At 55.9% G+C, this 13,244-nt stretch overlaps 4 protein-coding genes across 4 annotated transcripts; 2 read left to right on the plus strand and 2 right to left on the minus strand.

Moving 5' to 3' along the window:
* Positions 1–96: 96 nt before the first annotated feature.
* Positions 97–1,839, plus strand: F5144DRAFT_535543 (chaperonin 10-like protein). Its single transcript, XM_066787040.1, has 3 exons — positions 97–557; positions 619–629; positions 699–1,839. Exons 1-3 carry the CDS (start codon positions 428–430, stop codon positions 1,560–1,562), a joined length of 1,005 nt encoding a protein of 334 aa, XP_066641103.1. The 5' UTR covers positions 97–427; the 3' UTR covers positions 1,563–1,839.
* On the minus strand, positions 1,796–3,773 carry F5144DRAFT_653033 (glycosyl hydrolases family 35-domain-containing protein; the record flags this gene model as incomplete). The annotated part of the gene is made up of 2 exons (XM_066793067.1): positions 1,796–3,633; positions 3,719–3,773. 2 exons carry the CDS (start codon positions 3,771–3,773, stop codon positions 1,796–1,798), a joined length of 1,893 nt encoding a protein of 630 aa, XP_066641104.1.
* A 2,102-nt stretch (positions 3,774–5,875) lies between these two features.
* Positions 5,876–6,855, minus strand: F5144DRAFT_576640 (uncharacterized protein; the record flags this gene model as incomplete). The annotated part of the gene is made up of 2 exons (XM_066789151.1): positions 5,876–6,290; positions 6,359–6,855. 2 exons carry the CDS (start codon positions 6,853–6,855, stop codon positions 5,972–5,974), a joined length of 816 nt encoding a protein of 271 aa, XP_066641105.1. The 3' UTR covers positions 5,876–5,971.
* Positions 6,856–9,546: 2,691 nt separating this feature from the next.
* Positions 9,547–9,957, plus strand: F5144DRAFT_613547 (uncharacterized protein; the record flags this gene model as incomplete). The annotated part of the gene is made up of 2 exons (XM_066791750.1): positions 9,547–9,853; positions 9,926–9,957. The coding sequence occupies 2 exons, from the start codon at positions 9,547–9,549 to the stop codon at positions 9,955–9,957; spliced, it is 339 nt and encodes a 112-aa protein (XP_066641106.1).
* Between the last annotated feature and the right edge of the window lie 3,287 nt (positions 9,958–13,244).

The following is a 13,244-nucleotide window of genomic DNA, read 5'->3' on the forward strand; positions in this document are numbered from 1 at the left end:
GGCGATCGAGAGCAGTCTTGGCAGTCCATGCCTGATGGAGCAGCTCGGAGTGCTCCGAGGGAGCTCCCCCAAACCTGAATAATCCATCCAGGCTCTGAAAAGATTACACATCACAAGAAGAGCTGCTTGGAGGCAAGAAAAACTTACTCCGGTGACGAAACCTGGAATCAGTGGAGACAAGCTCAGCTTTTGGCATGGATTCAAGAAGTATAAAGCGATGGGGAAGCTCCAGAGGATTGAGCAATGCATCTCATCTTCACATCGCAGTTCATCGGAAAATTCACAGTTCATCAGAGTCCATCGCATTCATCTCAATTCAGCAATCTCAATTGAGTCTTGACTCGAGCATCCATCTCATCCATCTCCACAGCCTAGTTACTTAGGACAGACACCTTTTATCTCTTTTATCCCCGTCCCTTATCACATCATGCCTTCCTTTACCGTTTTCAAGGGTGGCAAGGATGGTGCGCCCAAGAAGTCCACCACCCAGAAGCCTGACCAGCTTGTCGGGGATCAGGTGCTTGTGAGAGTAACAGCATCTGGTGTCTGCGGAACTGGTATGTAACTTAATGTGTCCATCCCTATATGTTTATTTCCCATCAACTAACAACCTCTTAGATCTCCACTATGTTAGTTATCAACTCTCCAACCTTACATCATCTACCACGTCCGTTTCCTGTTTACTAACAAATCAACAGCTGACATCGGACATGGTCCTTGGCCACGAGGGCGTCGGAGTCGTCGAGGATGTCGGGCCCGAGGCCAAGTACCTCAAGAAGGGCGACCGTGTGGGCTGGGGCTACGAGACCGACAGCTGCGGCCACTGCCACGAGTGCATCCGTGGCGAAGAAGTCTTCTGCCTCGAGCGCGCCATGTACGGCGGCGCCAATCTCGACCAGGGCAGCTTCGCCTCGGGTGCCATCTGGCGCGAGGCCTTCCTGCACCCCATCCCCGACGGCATCACCGACGAGGAGGCCGCGCCCCTGCAGTGCGGCGGCGCCACCGTGTACACCGCCCTCTACGACGTCAGGCCCAACGAGGTCGTCGCCATCATGGGCGTTGGCGGCCTCGGCCACCTGGCCATCCAGTTCGCCGCCAAGATGGGCTGCCGCGTCGTCGTGCTCTCGGGCTCCGATAGCAAGCGCGACCAGGCCCTGGCCCTGGGCGCCCACAAATTTGTCGCCATGAAGGACTTTGACAACGCGAGCAAGGAGCTCGCCGGTTCGTGGGCGATCTCGCGTTTGTTGGTGACCACTGCCGCCCAGCCCGCATGGGACACCCTTATGCCCATGATGGGCCCCAAGTCGCGCGTCTACCCGCTCTCCGTCTCTGCCGGGAATCTCGTCATTCCGTACATGCCGCTTATTCTCCAGGGCATTGCGGTTCAAGGTTCGCTGGTTGCGACAAGGAGCGTACACCGCGAGATGCTGGAATTCGCCGCCGCACACAACATCCGGCCCGTTATCCAGACCTTCCCTATGACGGAGGAGGGCATCAAGGAAGCGCTGGATCTGCTGGAGCAGGGCAAGGTGAAGTACAGGGCTGTTTTGGTAGCGCAGTGATTGGGACTCGGGTTTTATTTTTGGTGTTAGCAAGTATTTGGATAGATTGGGAACTGGCATAGACTGGGAGGGGTTGATTCGGAATTTGTCATGTTCTAGGCTGCAAGGACGAATATATTGGCGTATGTATATGCACATAACGGTCATCTTGTCGTAACTCGCACAGCCCTTGTTCGTGACGACCAGTTCCATGCTCCACTCACCGCTGCAATAGTGCCTCCCTTCTCTCACCCTCACGAACACCCGTTACAATCCGGGTCAGGGTTATTCCCCCACGTCCGCACCGCCAGCCCCCTCGCCACACGATCACCCGGCTTCGGCTCCAGCTCCAGCACCAGCACCTCATTCGTCTCCTTCAACCACGCCCCCGGCACAAACAGCTGCTGCTGCGGCCCAATCGTCCAATACCTCCCCAAATTATGCCCATTCACAAACACCACCCCCTTCACCCCCCCGGGCAACTCCAAAAACGTATCCGCCGCCATCCCCTCCTTCCCATTCGCAAACACCCCCTTATACCAAACCGGCTCCCCCCCCTCCCTCACCACCACCCCATCCCCACCCTCCCCCTCAGGCAACACCCCCCCCTCCGGCCCGCCAAACCCCAACCCAAACCCAACATGCCCCCACCCCCCCCTCAACACCCTCCCCCCCACCGCCACATCCCCCACCACCCCCTTGCGCTGGTCCGTAAACCCGTTATCCACCCGCCCCAGATTCTCCACCAGCAGCCCCAGCACATCCCCGGCCTGCAGCGCGACGTTGACCGTCGCCGGCCGCCGGTAGATGCCGTCGAGGACGCCCTTGCGCGCGCCGTTGACGTAGACGATGACGCGGTCGCGCGGGCCGTTGGTGAGGGTGAGCGCGCCGGAGGAAGAGGTGGTGGCGGTGTGGGTGTAGAGCGTCAGGCCGAAGGTTTGGTTGAGCGCTTCCATGGGGAGGGGGGTGTCGCTGGGGTTGGTGGGGGTGGTGGTGGTGGTGGGGAAGAGGGGGGCGAAAGGGGTGAGGGGGAAGGAGGGGATGGATTGGAGCGGGGGGAGGGAGGGGATGGCAGGGATGGAGGAGGCTGGGATGTGTTTGGCGATGGCGGAGCGCATGCGGCTGTAGGTGGAGGCTGGGCGGCCGGTTTCGTCGAGCACCGCGCCGTAGTCGTAGCTGGTGGTGAAGGGGGTGATGGGGTTGGGGCTGCCGCCGCCGGAGCCGCCGCCGAAGCCGAAGCTGGTGCCGCCGTGGAACATGTAGATGCTGAAGTGGTAGCCTTGGCTGAGCATCCAGTCGATGTCGCCCGATGCGTCGGCCGCGCCGGCGTGCCCGCTCTTGGGGCCCCACGTGTCGAACCAGGTGATCCAGACTTCGCCGTCCATGAGGGGGCCGAGGCTGGTGGGGTCCGTGATGGCCTTGTCGCGCTCGGGGATGCCGTTCTTGGGGCCGGAGCCGTCGACGACGGAGAGGGCTCCGGGCAGGTAGCCGGATTTGAGCGCGCTGGCGCCGTCGTTGGTGTATTGTTTGATCTTGGGGAAGGCGGCGAAGAGGGCGTCGGAGAGTGCCCGCTTGTAGTTCATGTCGTTGCCTACGTAGCCGTATTCGTTCTCGACCTGGACGAGCAGGATCGGGCCGTCGTTGGTCACCAGGTAGTCGCGCAGCTGCTCGCCGACCTTAGCGAGGTATTTGGCGCTGGCGTTGAGAAAGGGCGCGTTGTTGGAGCGGATCTTCATGTTGGGGATCTGGTTCAGCCAGCCGGGCAGGCCGCCCCAGTCGCGCTCGGCGCACACGTACGGCCCCGGGCGGAGGACGGCTTTCATTCCGGCGTCCTTGATGGCCTGGTGCCAGGCGGCGACGTCGTTCATGCCGGTAAAGTCGAACTGGCCGGGGTACGGCTCGATGTCCTGCCAGTAGAGGTACGAGAAGATGGTGTTGAGCCCCATAGCCTTGGCCATCTGCAGCCGCTGTCCCCAGTACTCGCGCGGCACCCGCTGAGGGTCGATCTGACCCCCTATGATGGTGTACTTGGCGTCATTGAGATAGAAGTTGTTGCGGTCCCAGGTGAAGGAACCGGCAGCAGCAAAAGCGCCTACAACGGGGCCGTGTTAGCGTGATTCTCATGGAGATACCCAGGTATCTATGAGTAGAGCGGGAGGTTTTATTGTCCGACTTACCTGCACTTGCCAGGCACCACGCGCCGACACCTAACCACACGGAAGAGGCATACATCCTTGCGAAGTGCGGCGATGCTGCTCTCACTGTTGACAGTGTTCAGCTGCCCCTGATGTAGATTCCCACTTCCCAGGTGACTGATATAAATATACATTCTTCCCCTAGCATGAAAATCTATTTCCTATTGTAGGTCAGTAAGAGCGAGCAGTTAAGCGGTGGGATTTTCCATGACTTCCTCATCCGGACATGCTCCGGGCTGACCTGGATATCGCACGAACCGGGTGGTACCGTGGTTGGCTGGGTGCTCGCTCGGTACAGTCGCCCCTTTTCCATTGGAGCGCATCTTGGCGCTGTTGCGATGGAGAGCACAACTATTGGAGCGCGTGGAATACCAAAGCCGTGGAAATACGAAGGGCGAAGAAAATAAACAAAGCTTAATTCAATGACACCGCGCTGCTCCCGACAATCCGATATGTGGGAAGTTGATTACCTGATACTCCGGGGGTATAAGCTGATGTCGATAGGTAGGTACCTACCTAAGGACGTTGCGCGAAGCGTACTCGACTGGGCCTTGATCAAGCCAATTTCCGATGACCGTGTTGAGGGGAACCCCCTTCCAAACCTACAGGATTGGAAAAACCAGGGGTACTTCGCCGACGAGTTCCCCGATGTATACGGAGGGAGTTTGAAACCTCAGACCCGCTCGATACACGACATAATTACTCTATAAGCATTGCAACTTATGCGAGCATGAGGACGAGCAAAACTAGTATGCTACCGATAAGAAGGGGTTGAACCATCCTGGCGCGCTCTTCAGCCATCTCTCTGGTTATCGATCGAGTGCTCCGCCGTGGCGCCATCCACCATGGGGGACCCCCAGCGTCCAAGCCGGCCCCGGAGGGGCGGTGGAACTCTAGGCAGGACTCTGCTGGAACTCCAGTAAAATCGACTAAGTCGGACAGGTAAAGATTAACCTGGCCAACAGGCTGTTGAACGAGGTCATCGTCGTAAAATGGGTCAAAATAATGGACCCAGCGGCTTGCAGACTGACCGATGCCCTCTTCATTTCGGGGTAATCCAGATCGAAGAGTAAACGGCGCGAATATTGCCCGCCGACAAGCCGATGTACTGGCACGCATTCTCTTCTACGTGCTGCCGAATCTCGCTCTTTGAGACCTCGGCAACGAACAGCGGTAGGTCGTTTGCCCGACGAAAGGAAATATCGGCTTGCTTCCTAAGTTTGCCTTCGATTTCAACCGAAGCGGTGCCATAGTCCCACCGCCAGTTGTTACCATAAGTTGTTACCATAAGTTGCGCCCTGCAGAGGGAGGTCATCGTGGTTGGTACTGTGAGGTATCATTTATTAGGAGGAGGATGAGATGGACGGCGATGATCAGACGGACAGGGAAGATAGGATGAGATGGACGGGAAAAAAGGATGGATGGGGGCAATCAGATGGATAGCGGGATCATCCCCTACCAGTTCACAGTTCTCCGGGCGGCGGTCTTTATTGTATTGATGATTTCCTGAGCGGTGTCGAGCTCGACGCCAGTGAAATGGGTCTCAAATACATATCGCTTTGGTAGGGTACCACAGCGGGGTTATAGGGGGTGGCATGCCTTGTTGTAACTATAGATACCTAGCTACCTTACCTATCCTTATTAATTTTGTGGCCGCGTCGATGTTCCATTCTGGGATCGATACCTATACACCTTTTTCTACCTACCTAGTAATTCGTCTCCTCCACGTACGCAGCATTCATTGCCGCGTACCCAGGAGAACGGTAGTGATGAGCTTAGTTGAGAATACTCTAAGCTTCGTGTGGAACTCAAGATGATTGAATCGTACTGTAATTAAGATGTAAATAGAACAACACTTTTTGACACCCACTTTACCTCACCTACACATGAAGTTATGACGCCCAGGATTTCTAATCACTCTGAGCACTCAGGTGGGGACAGCAGGCTGGCCATTACTTTGTATGCGGAATACGAAAGATTGAGCAGGGCGAGGGTGCGCATTTTAGCAGTCGACGACAATCACGATGGGAGCGGCGACAACTCACATTGGGAAAAGCGTGGAGAGGTTTTCCACAGCGACGACCCTGCGGAACAGCAGAACATCCGGGGTGAGATAGGATTCTATCTCTCCGACTTCCTCAACATACCCAGGGATGGCCTAGACAGTAACTCGGTATATAAGCACGGTATATATCCCATGTACATCTCACCTATATTTGATGCCACTCCCGCCCATCACAGCATCTCCGACTCATCATCATCGACCCTCGCCCACGCATCCGGCGGCACCCTTGCCCGCACCCATTCCGCCGGGCCCGGGTTCTCCTTCGCAAACCGCACGAGCTCCTCGGTCAAGCCCAAGTTGCAGGCCAAGGTGTTCCGCAGCCTGGCCCGCTGTACACGTATCTCCTCGGCGCGGGACTCAAACTCCCTCGGCGGCGGTATCGGGCGTGGTGTCCGCCGCTTCAGCAGCTGCTCGGGCGGGATCCGCGTGAACGGGTAACTTCGCACCCTGCGGCGTACCTTGCGGGGGAGCGGGCTGTGCACCGTGATACTACAGCAGCGGTGAGTTGAAACATGCATTTTCAAAGGTGAGTTGCAGTGCTTATGTCGGGAACTAACAACTCCGTCCCCGTCCACTTATACCACACCACGGCCGGGTCTGGCGGCGGCATGGGGTCCTGGCCGTGGTGGTCGACGAGGAACCAGCACTCGACGCTGTCCCAGGCAAACTCGCAGTTATAGGCCCAGGCCCGCTCGCGGTGGTCGTCAAAGTTGCGCTGCCACACGTGCTGGCAGATGAGGTTGTCCATGGCGTCTTTCCGCGCTAGGCTGCAAGTGGACTTGTCGCCCGGCACGAGATCGGTTCGGGTCTGCACTAGTATCCGGACGGGCTTGTCAAGATCGGCGGCGGCGGGGGTGGCGGCGGTGGTGGTCAACTTGGTGGTGGACTCGGCTGGACTCGTAGCTGATGAAGCAACAACTATCTCGGGACTGCGAGGCCTGGGGTCTTCCTTGTTGTCTGGGCTGGCCATTGCAGCAGCGGTTTTTGGTACGTTGGGATGCTCGTAAGTTCTGTCGGAATGACGGTGATCAGTGACAGTTTCGGCACAGTCCATGTCCCAAACTCGGTTAAAGAAAGGTGTTGGCGCGAAGCCCCAAGCCCCCAACAAGCAGAAGGCACTGTGCAGAATACGAAAAGGCACGCCAACAGCCACGGTACAGACTAGACCAGACATCGGGCTGGCTCACGTCCCCGCTCTCAAAAAGGGTAGAGGTGAAGGCTGATTGAATCAAATCTTTCCATTATCAGTCGTATCCCGCCCATAGAAGCCTTGTCAAACTGAACGAACTCCAATTGTCCAGCGTGTCTTAATGAGTTCGACCAACAAACAAGCGATCACAATCACCAGACACGACCTTGTTCATTTCACTCCAATCCCAACCCTCCCTTAACTCCCTTCATCCCCCTCGTCTTCTCTCTCTCTCCGCACTTGGTTATGTGTAAGACGAGGTACCTAACGTAAGTATTCCGGAAGATGGGGCTCGCTCCTTCGACGGACCGAAGGTAGGTGCATTATTAAACGTTAATCGGATACATATACTCAGGTTTGCGGCCCAAGATGTGCGCAAAATGAGTTGTAGTGAGATGCAGACTGCCTGATCTAGAATTCTAGATTAGTACCTACCTATGTACCTAGTGAGCGATCCGTTATAGCCAAGAAGAACGGTCAAATCACTAACCATTGCAGTCCATGACTGCATCTGTAGGTACCCATCTGGCAGGCGTTGAATTACGGGTGCATTGATTATCGTAATTGTCGTCTCAATGCCCTGCAGAACTTGTCGACGTGGCGTTTTAGGTTGTCATCCCGTGCTTTAAGTTTTTTAGAGCAGTGTGGACAGCGGACGAAAAGATTGTGGTGGACGCCGTTGACATGCCGCCTAAGATCCCTCTTCGAGATGAATGTTTTCTCGCAGAGAACCTCGGGGCATCGGAACGCACGGGTTTCCCCTAGTCTGGAGGCCCTGTTAGATGCCCAGTATTAGAGTGATGCGAGCTTGGAAGTCTTCACTCACCTCGAAGAAGACCGTGTGGGTTGTCCCTTCTCAAGATCTTTTGTAACGGGTATTGGATCTTCGACTTCATGTTGTGAGCGGCTGCTTGTCTGGACGTCGGGCACCGTGTCCAGGACCACGGGTTGAGGTACTAATGGCAGACTCAAAGCCCCACTGCCATCATCCAGCCGAAATAAAGATTCGTTCGAAAATCGTCCGCGTGCCGAAGCCGAAGGTGATCGAGAAACCTCGACTTGGTTTGCCAGATAAACCGAGAGAGGGAACGACCAACCACATACATCCTCCGCATCCACAAGCCCCGTTTCAGCTTTATTTTCCCTTTCCTCACGAGCCCCCCGAGTCTCTGCCCCAGCCTCATGGCCAAACAAAAACTGGATATCATCCGAATCAATCGGAGAATCCGAGTCTTCAAAGTCCAACAGAGACCGTTCCACAGGCCCAGGACTCCCTGACCCATTCCACCCTCCACCCTCCCCCTCACCACAGCAACCAAAGTTCGAATGGCCTGAGAGTCCTTGGAGGTCCAGGAAATTCTCCTCGAGCCCCACAGGATAATTTCCAAAACCCGACCACGGTACACCCCAGGGGCCATTCTCTGCTTGACTACTGCTGCATGCCCACGAAATAGGGGTTGACGGAGGGCTGTGAGGGCCCTCCGCCGAGGATTGTGTCTAGACTCAGAAAGAGCCCAACAAGTTGGCTATCGAGCTAATAAACCGGTCAGAGCGGATTGAATGATTACAGGTGCAAGGGGTGAGTGGGCTTGTGTGGGGGGAACTTACAGCAAAGCCTCTCGATGCCCCTTCCACCCAGATAAAAATGAAGAAATTAGTGACTTTCTGGGAGAAGGAAGTTGGAGAAGGGAAGCTGGGAGAGGGGGGTAAAATACCTTCTCGGGTGAGTGGGGAGTGAGAGGCTGTAGGGGAACCTTGCGCCGTGCCGTGTGGCCAACTGGCCACACGGGAGCAAGTTGGTCCGACGCAGCCTCGCCGCTGCGGCCTTTGCCAATGGGAACATGCAGTTGGAGCCCACCGCGAGATTCAAACTGCCTGCCAAGGAGCAAAAGTAAGCCCTATGGCGTGGACTCACATTGATCCTATCAAATTGAAGAACGCAGCTGCTGATACTTGATACATGCATGTGTACATGTACCCAACCTAGCCAGCCGGGCCAGCCTGGCCGCCCGAATACACAGATGTTTGGGATTGGCCACTGTTTCTTGGCTCGTGACACAGCCATTTCTTTTGATTCCTGCGAGTCAGCAGTTTTGAGGCCAAGTTTGAGGCCAGTCATTATATCCGGCTCACTCTCTTACACGGGGCCACTCTACCATGTTGCTAACATGGCCGAACCTCACCGAGAAATCCCACGGGCATGTAATCATGTGGCTCAACGGACAAACTCACCTTGAAATGTGACGGACTCGGGGTGTTTTGAAATTTGAGTCCATTCTTCGAACTCAGAGGAGAGCCCCCTTCCTGATATGATCCCAAAGACCACACGCATAAATAGGTACATAGTTGAGCTCATTCTCTCTGCCGGATGACATAAATAGGACCAACGCAGAGCCCAATCTCATCTACATCAGACTTCCGCTAGTTTCCAAGCCTCACCATGAAAACACCCTCATCCTCCACTCCCAACCCCCCCAAGCCGTCAGGGCTGGGCAATTTAAAGCACGGCGGCCAACAACATTGACTGTCTCCGACCAGTCAGCCCCGCAGAGAAAGATGGACGGGGTCTTTCCGGGGGTCCGCAAACACCAATCCGCCGGCTCATCCATGAATGACACTTCAGCACAGCCCTATCGCCAGGTCACTCGCCCCTGGGCCTCCAGACGCCCTACCCAATGCGTCGTCAACGTTTCAAACGACCAGGAGATGACAACCATGGATCGCTGGGTTTCTCAGAACATCAAGGACGAGATGTGGAATCATATTTACGGAGTATACGGTGCCTATGGACAACAAGACGGCGTGGGCGTGGTGGAAGGCGGAACCGTCCGGAGCGAAGAGGCAGTTCAGGGCTCAGAGACTGGTGAGCCTTTGTAGCTGGGGATCGGAGACTTGAATATCCCTCGACTTCACAACGTTATAATACCGTTCGTAGTACTTAGCAGACAATGGATCAAATCCCACTGAAGACACAAGCACTACTCCCATTCACATCCACACCCAATCACACCACCCCCAGCGCCTCTAACTCGTACATGTAAACACCCCTCACCACCTTATCCACACACCCCGTCGCCACCAACCCCCGAATCTACACCCCCATCTCCCCATCACCCCCTCCCACCACCACCACGGTCACCACCACCACCACCCTCCCTCCCCACCCCCACCCCCGTCGCCCACCTCAAACACGCCCCAAACCCACCATGCCCCGCCCCCCCCCCAAATCCCAACACCCCACTACGGGTGCTATCATCCCCCCACCAACACCAGATTGAATACCGCCCGCCCGGATGAAACACCACGACCCCATTCACCCAGCTCTCGTGCCCCGCCAGCGTCGCAAAGCAGACGCCGGCTGCCGCCGTGTCCCAGAGGCAGAGGGTCTTGTTCTTGTTGCGCGAGGCGGTGGCGGCGTGGGCGGGGGTGGTTTTTTGTTCTTGTTGTTGTTGATGTGGTGGTGGTTGTTATGGTGGTTGTTGTTGTTTGTCACGGATATGCCAACAGGTGGAACCTCGGGGCGCGGGACGCCCCGAGCCAATCATTGAAGGAACCAATCGGAACAAGGGATAGAAACACCGGGCTGCAGAATGCTAAGATGCTATGATGCTAAAACCGGACATAGCACAATAGCAACATAGCACCCGTCAACCTGTTGCAAAGGTACGAGGATACCCAGGAATCGGGCATGTATATAGTCACTAGTCCTGGAGAGCTCTGAGAGTTCTCCAGTTAGCAATCACAACTACAGTTCGCTACAAGCTCGAGAGCCTACTGTTGAGACAAGTCTATTGTTGTGCACCCTTTGGCTGCACCGAACCTAAGCATCCTTGCAGAGATTACCTTCACCGAAGCTGAACCCTAACAGGATAGGATCCTGGAGTAGGTTCGTCACATTGTTGTGGTGGGGGGGGGTTTGTTCTTGTTGTTGCCGGCGAGGGTGGCGAGGTGAGGGTAGGCGGTGGGGGGCCAAGGCGCAGGTTTGGATGCCGTTGGTGTGGTCGGTGGAGGTGGGGAGGTGGTTGTTGTTGTTGTTGTTGTTGTTGTTGTTGTTGTTGTTGTTGTTGTTGTTGTTGTCTGGGTTGGTGGTGGTTGTGGTGGTTACATTTCGCCGCACCCTCGACTAGGCTGTCGCCCGCGTCAACATTACCGAACTCGAGTCAAGGATTAAGATAGAAGATGAGCCCGCGTGGAACGATCTGGTACATTGCCATGTCCTGGAGGAAGCCCTCGAGGGCCAATATGCCATAGACTTCCGGAACATCCATGATCGCGCTGTGCCGTACACTCAAGGCATTCCACGACGACGACCCTGTGCTAATGGAGGACAAGGTGGACTACGGCATCTTCCTCCAGCCTGCATGAGGAGGCGACGGGCTCTCCGAGCGCCTCTCGGACCTCGCCCACTTCACCCTCAGCGGCTTCACTCCGACCCCGCTGGCTATCAGCATCGAGACTAAAATTCTTCAGGCCAAGCCAATTGAGGGCTCAGCGCAGCTCGCCAACTGGGTGCGTGCCTACTTCCGACAGCTTGCAAGGGCCGTCGAGCGCCGTGGCCACGACCCGGGCCACCAACTAGGTAGGTAACTACCCGTCCTCCCCATCATCTTCGTCTACGGCAATATATGGCGAGTGGATTTTGCGCATCGCTATATGGAAAAACCATGATATGAGGGGGTAAGTATCGGCGACGCGCTCCCTTCACCCCGGTCTGCGGAGGAGTGGGACGAGACATGGGGACCTTAACAAGCACATGGCGGAGACACAGGCGCTTGACAAGTGTGAGCGCCTTTACGGCTCGGTTACTGTAAACACTGTCTGGGATCTTGCGGCTCCGTAATGGCTTTCTTCCGGTATTAGCCCGGCATTTGCTGGTTTATCAGGCGTGAACCTGTACTCAAGGTCATCTCGGATGATCATGTCGCATCATTCCGCTTCGTCATGCCCTATACCAAATCTGTACCTCTCTGTCCCGGCTGAGTATATCGTGTTGTTGCAACTACGTCACACCTTGTGGAGGGCGAGGACCAGCGGTTAACCTTAGGTAGGTAAGTGGCAAAGAGTGTCAATAAGAATTACGTCAGGGGCGAAAAGTAAATCATATAAAGCAGATACGGCTCCCAAGCCCTTCACTTAAGCAGAGATAATAAAATATCTAAGACATCACAGCGATTATAGAAAATCCATCACTCTGTTAAAGCAAACCGAAAGAACATCACTCGGCCAGAGGCATGTCCTAGGACGAGTGTATGATCACGAACCGCCAGACATCTTTCCCGATACTCAGCGGGAAGCCAAAGAACACGCTTCCTCCCTATCATAACCCAATCGCCGTCGACAAAGACAAAACCACTAGCGAGGTTCTGGCCTCCAGAGCTGCTTGAAGTTTCGGAATTTCCGGTTATACTCAGCGGCCCTCGGTTTGTCTCGAGATATTTTCCGTCCAGCGAGAATGCTAGTGCGTTGACCGTGCCGCTATACCAGTCGAGCGTTTGCCGGCACATACCGGTCGCCGCATCCCAGAGGATCGTCTGACCGTACGAAGCTGACGCGAGTATCTTGCTGTCCCGCGAGAATGCTACTGCGGTGACTATGCCGCGATGCCCATGAAGTCTTTCCCGGCACGTACCGGTCACCGTATCCCAGAGGGCCGTCTGATAGTCCCAACCCGACGCGAGCATTTTGCCGTCCGGCGAGAACGCTACTGCCCTGGCGTTGATACTAGCCCCTGGGACCTTGAGCGTTTGCCGGGACGTACCAGTCGCTGTATCCCAGAGGATCATATCAAAGTCCGAAGTCGACGCGAGTATCTTGCCGTCCGGCGAGAACGCTACTGCCCTGACCGAGCAGAGATGCCCCTCGAACGTTTGCCGGCACGTACCGGTCGCCGTATCCCAGAGGGTCGTCTGATGGTTCGAGGCCGACGCGAGTATCTTGCCGTCCGGTGAGAACACTACTGCCCTAACTGAGTCGCGATACGTCTTGGGCATAAGCGTTTGCCGGTATATACCGGTTGCTGTATCCCAGAGGATTATCTTATCGTCCGAAGCTGATGCAAATATCTTGCCATCTGGTGAGAATACTACTATATTGACCGAGTTGCTATGTCCCTCGACCTCGAGCGTTCGCTGGGAAATACCGGTTACTGTCTCCCAGAGCCGGATTGTCTGATCGGCCGAACCCGACGCGAGCATCTTGCCATTCGGCGAGAACGCCACCGTGTTGGCCCGGTCACCATGCCCCTTAAGTATTTG

The sequence above is a fragment of the Chaetomium tenue genome (genome assembly GCF_020726465.1).
Source record: "Chaetomium tenue strain MPI-SDFR-AT-0079 chromosome Unknown F5144scaffold_5, whole genome shotgun sequence".
Classification (NCBI taxonomy): Eukaryota; Fungi; Ascomycota; class Sordariomycetes; order Sordariales; family Chaetomiaceae; genus Chaetomium; species Chaetomium tenue.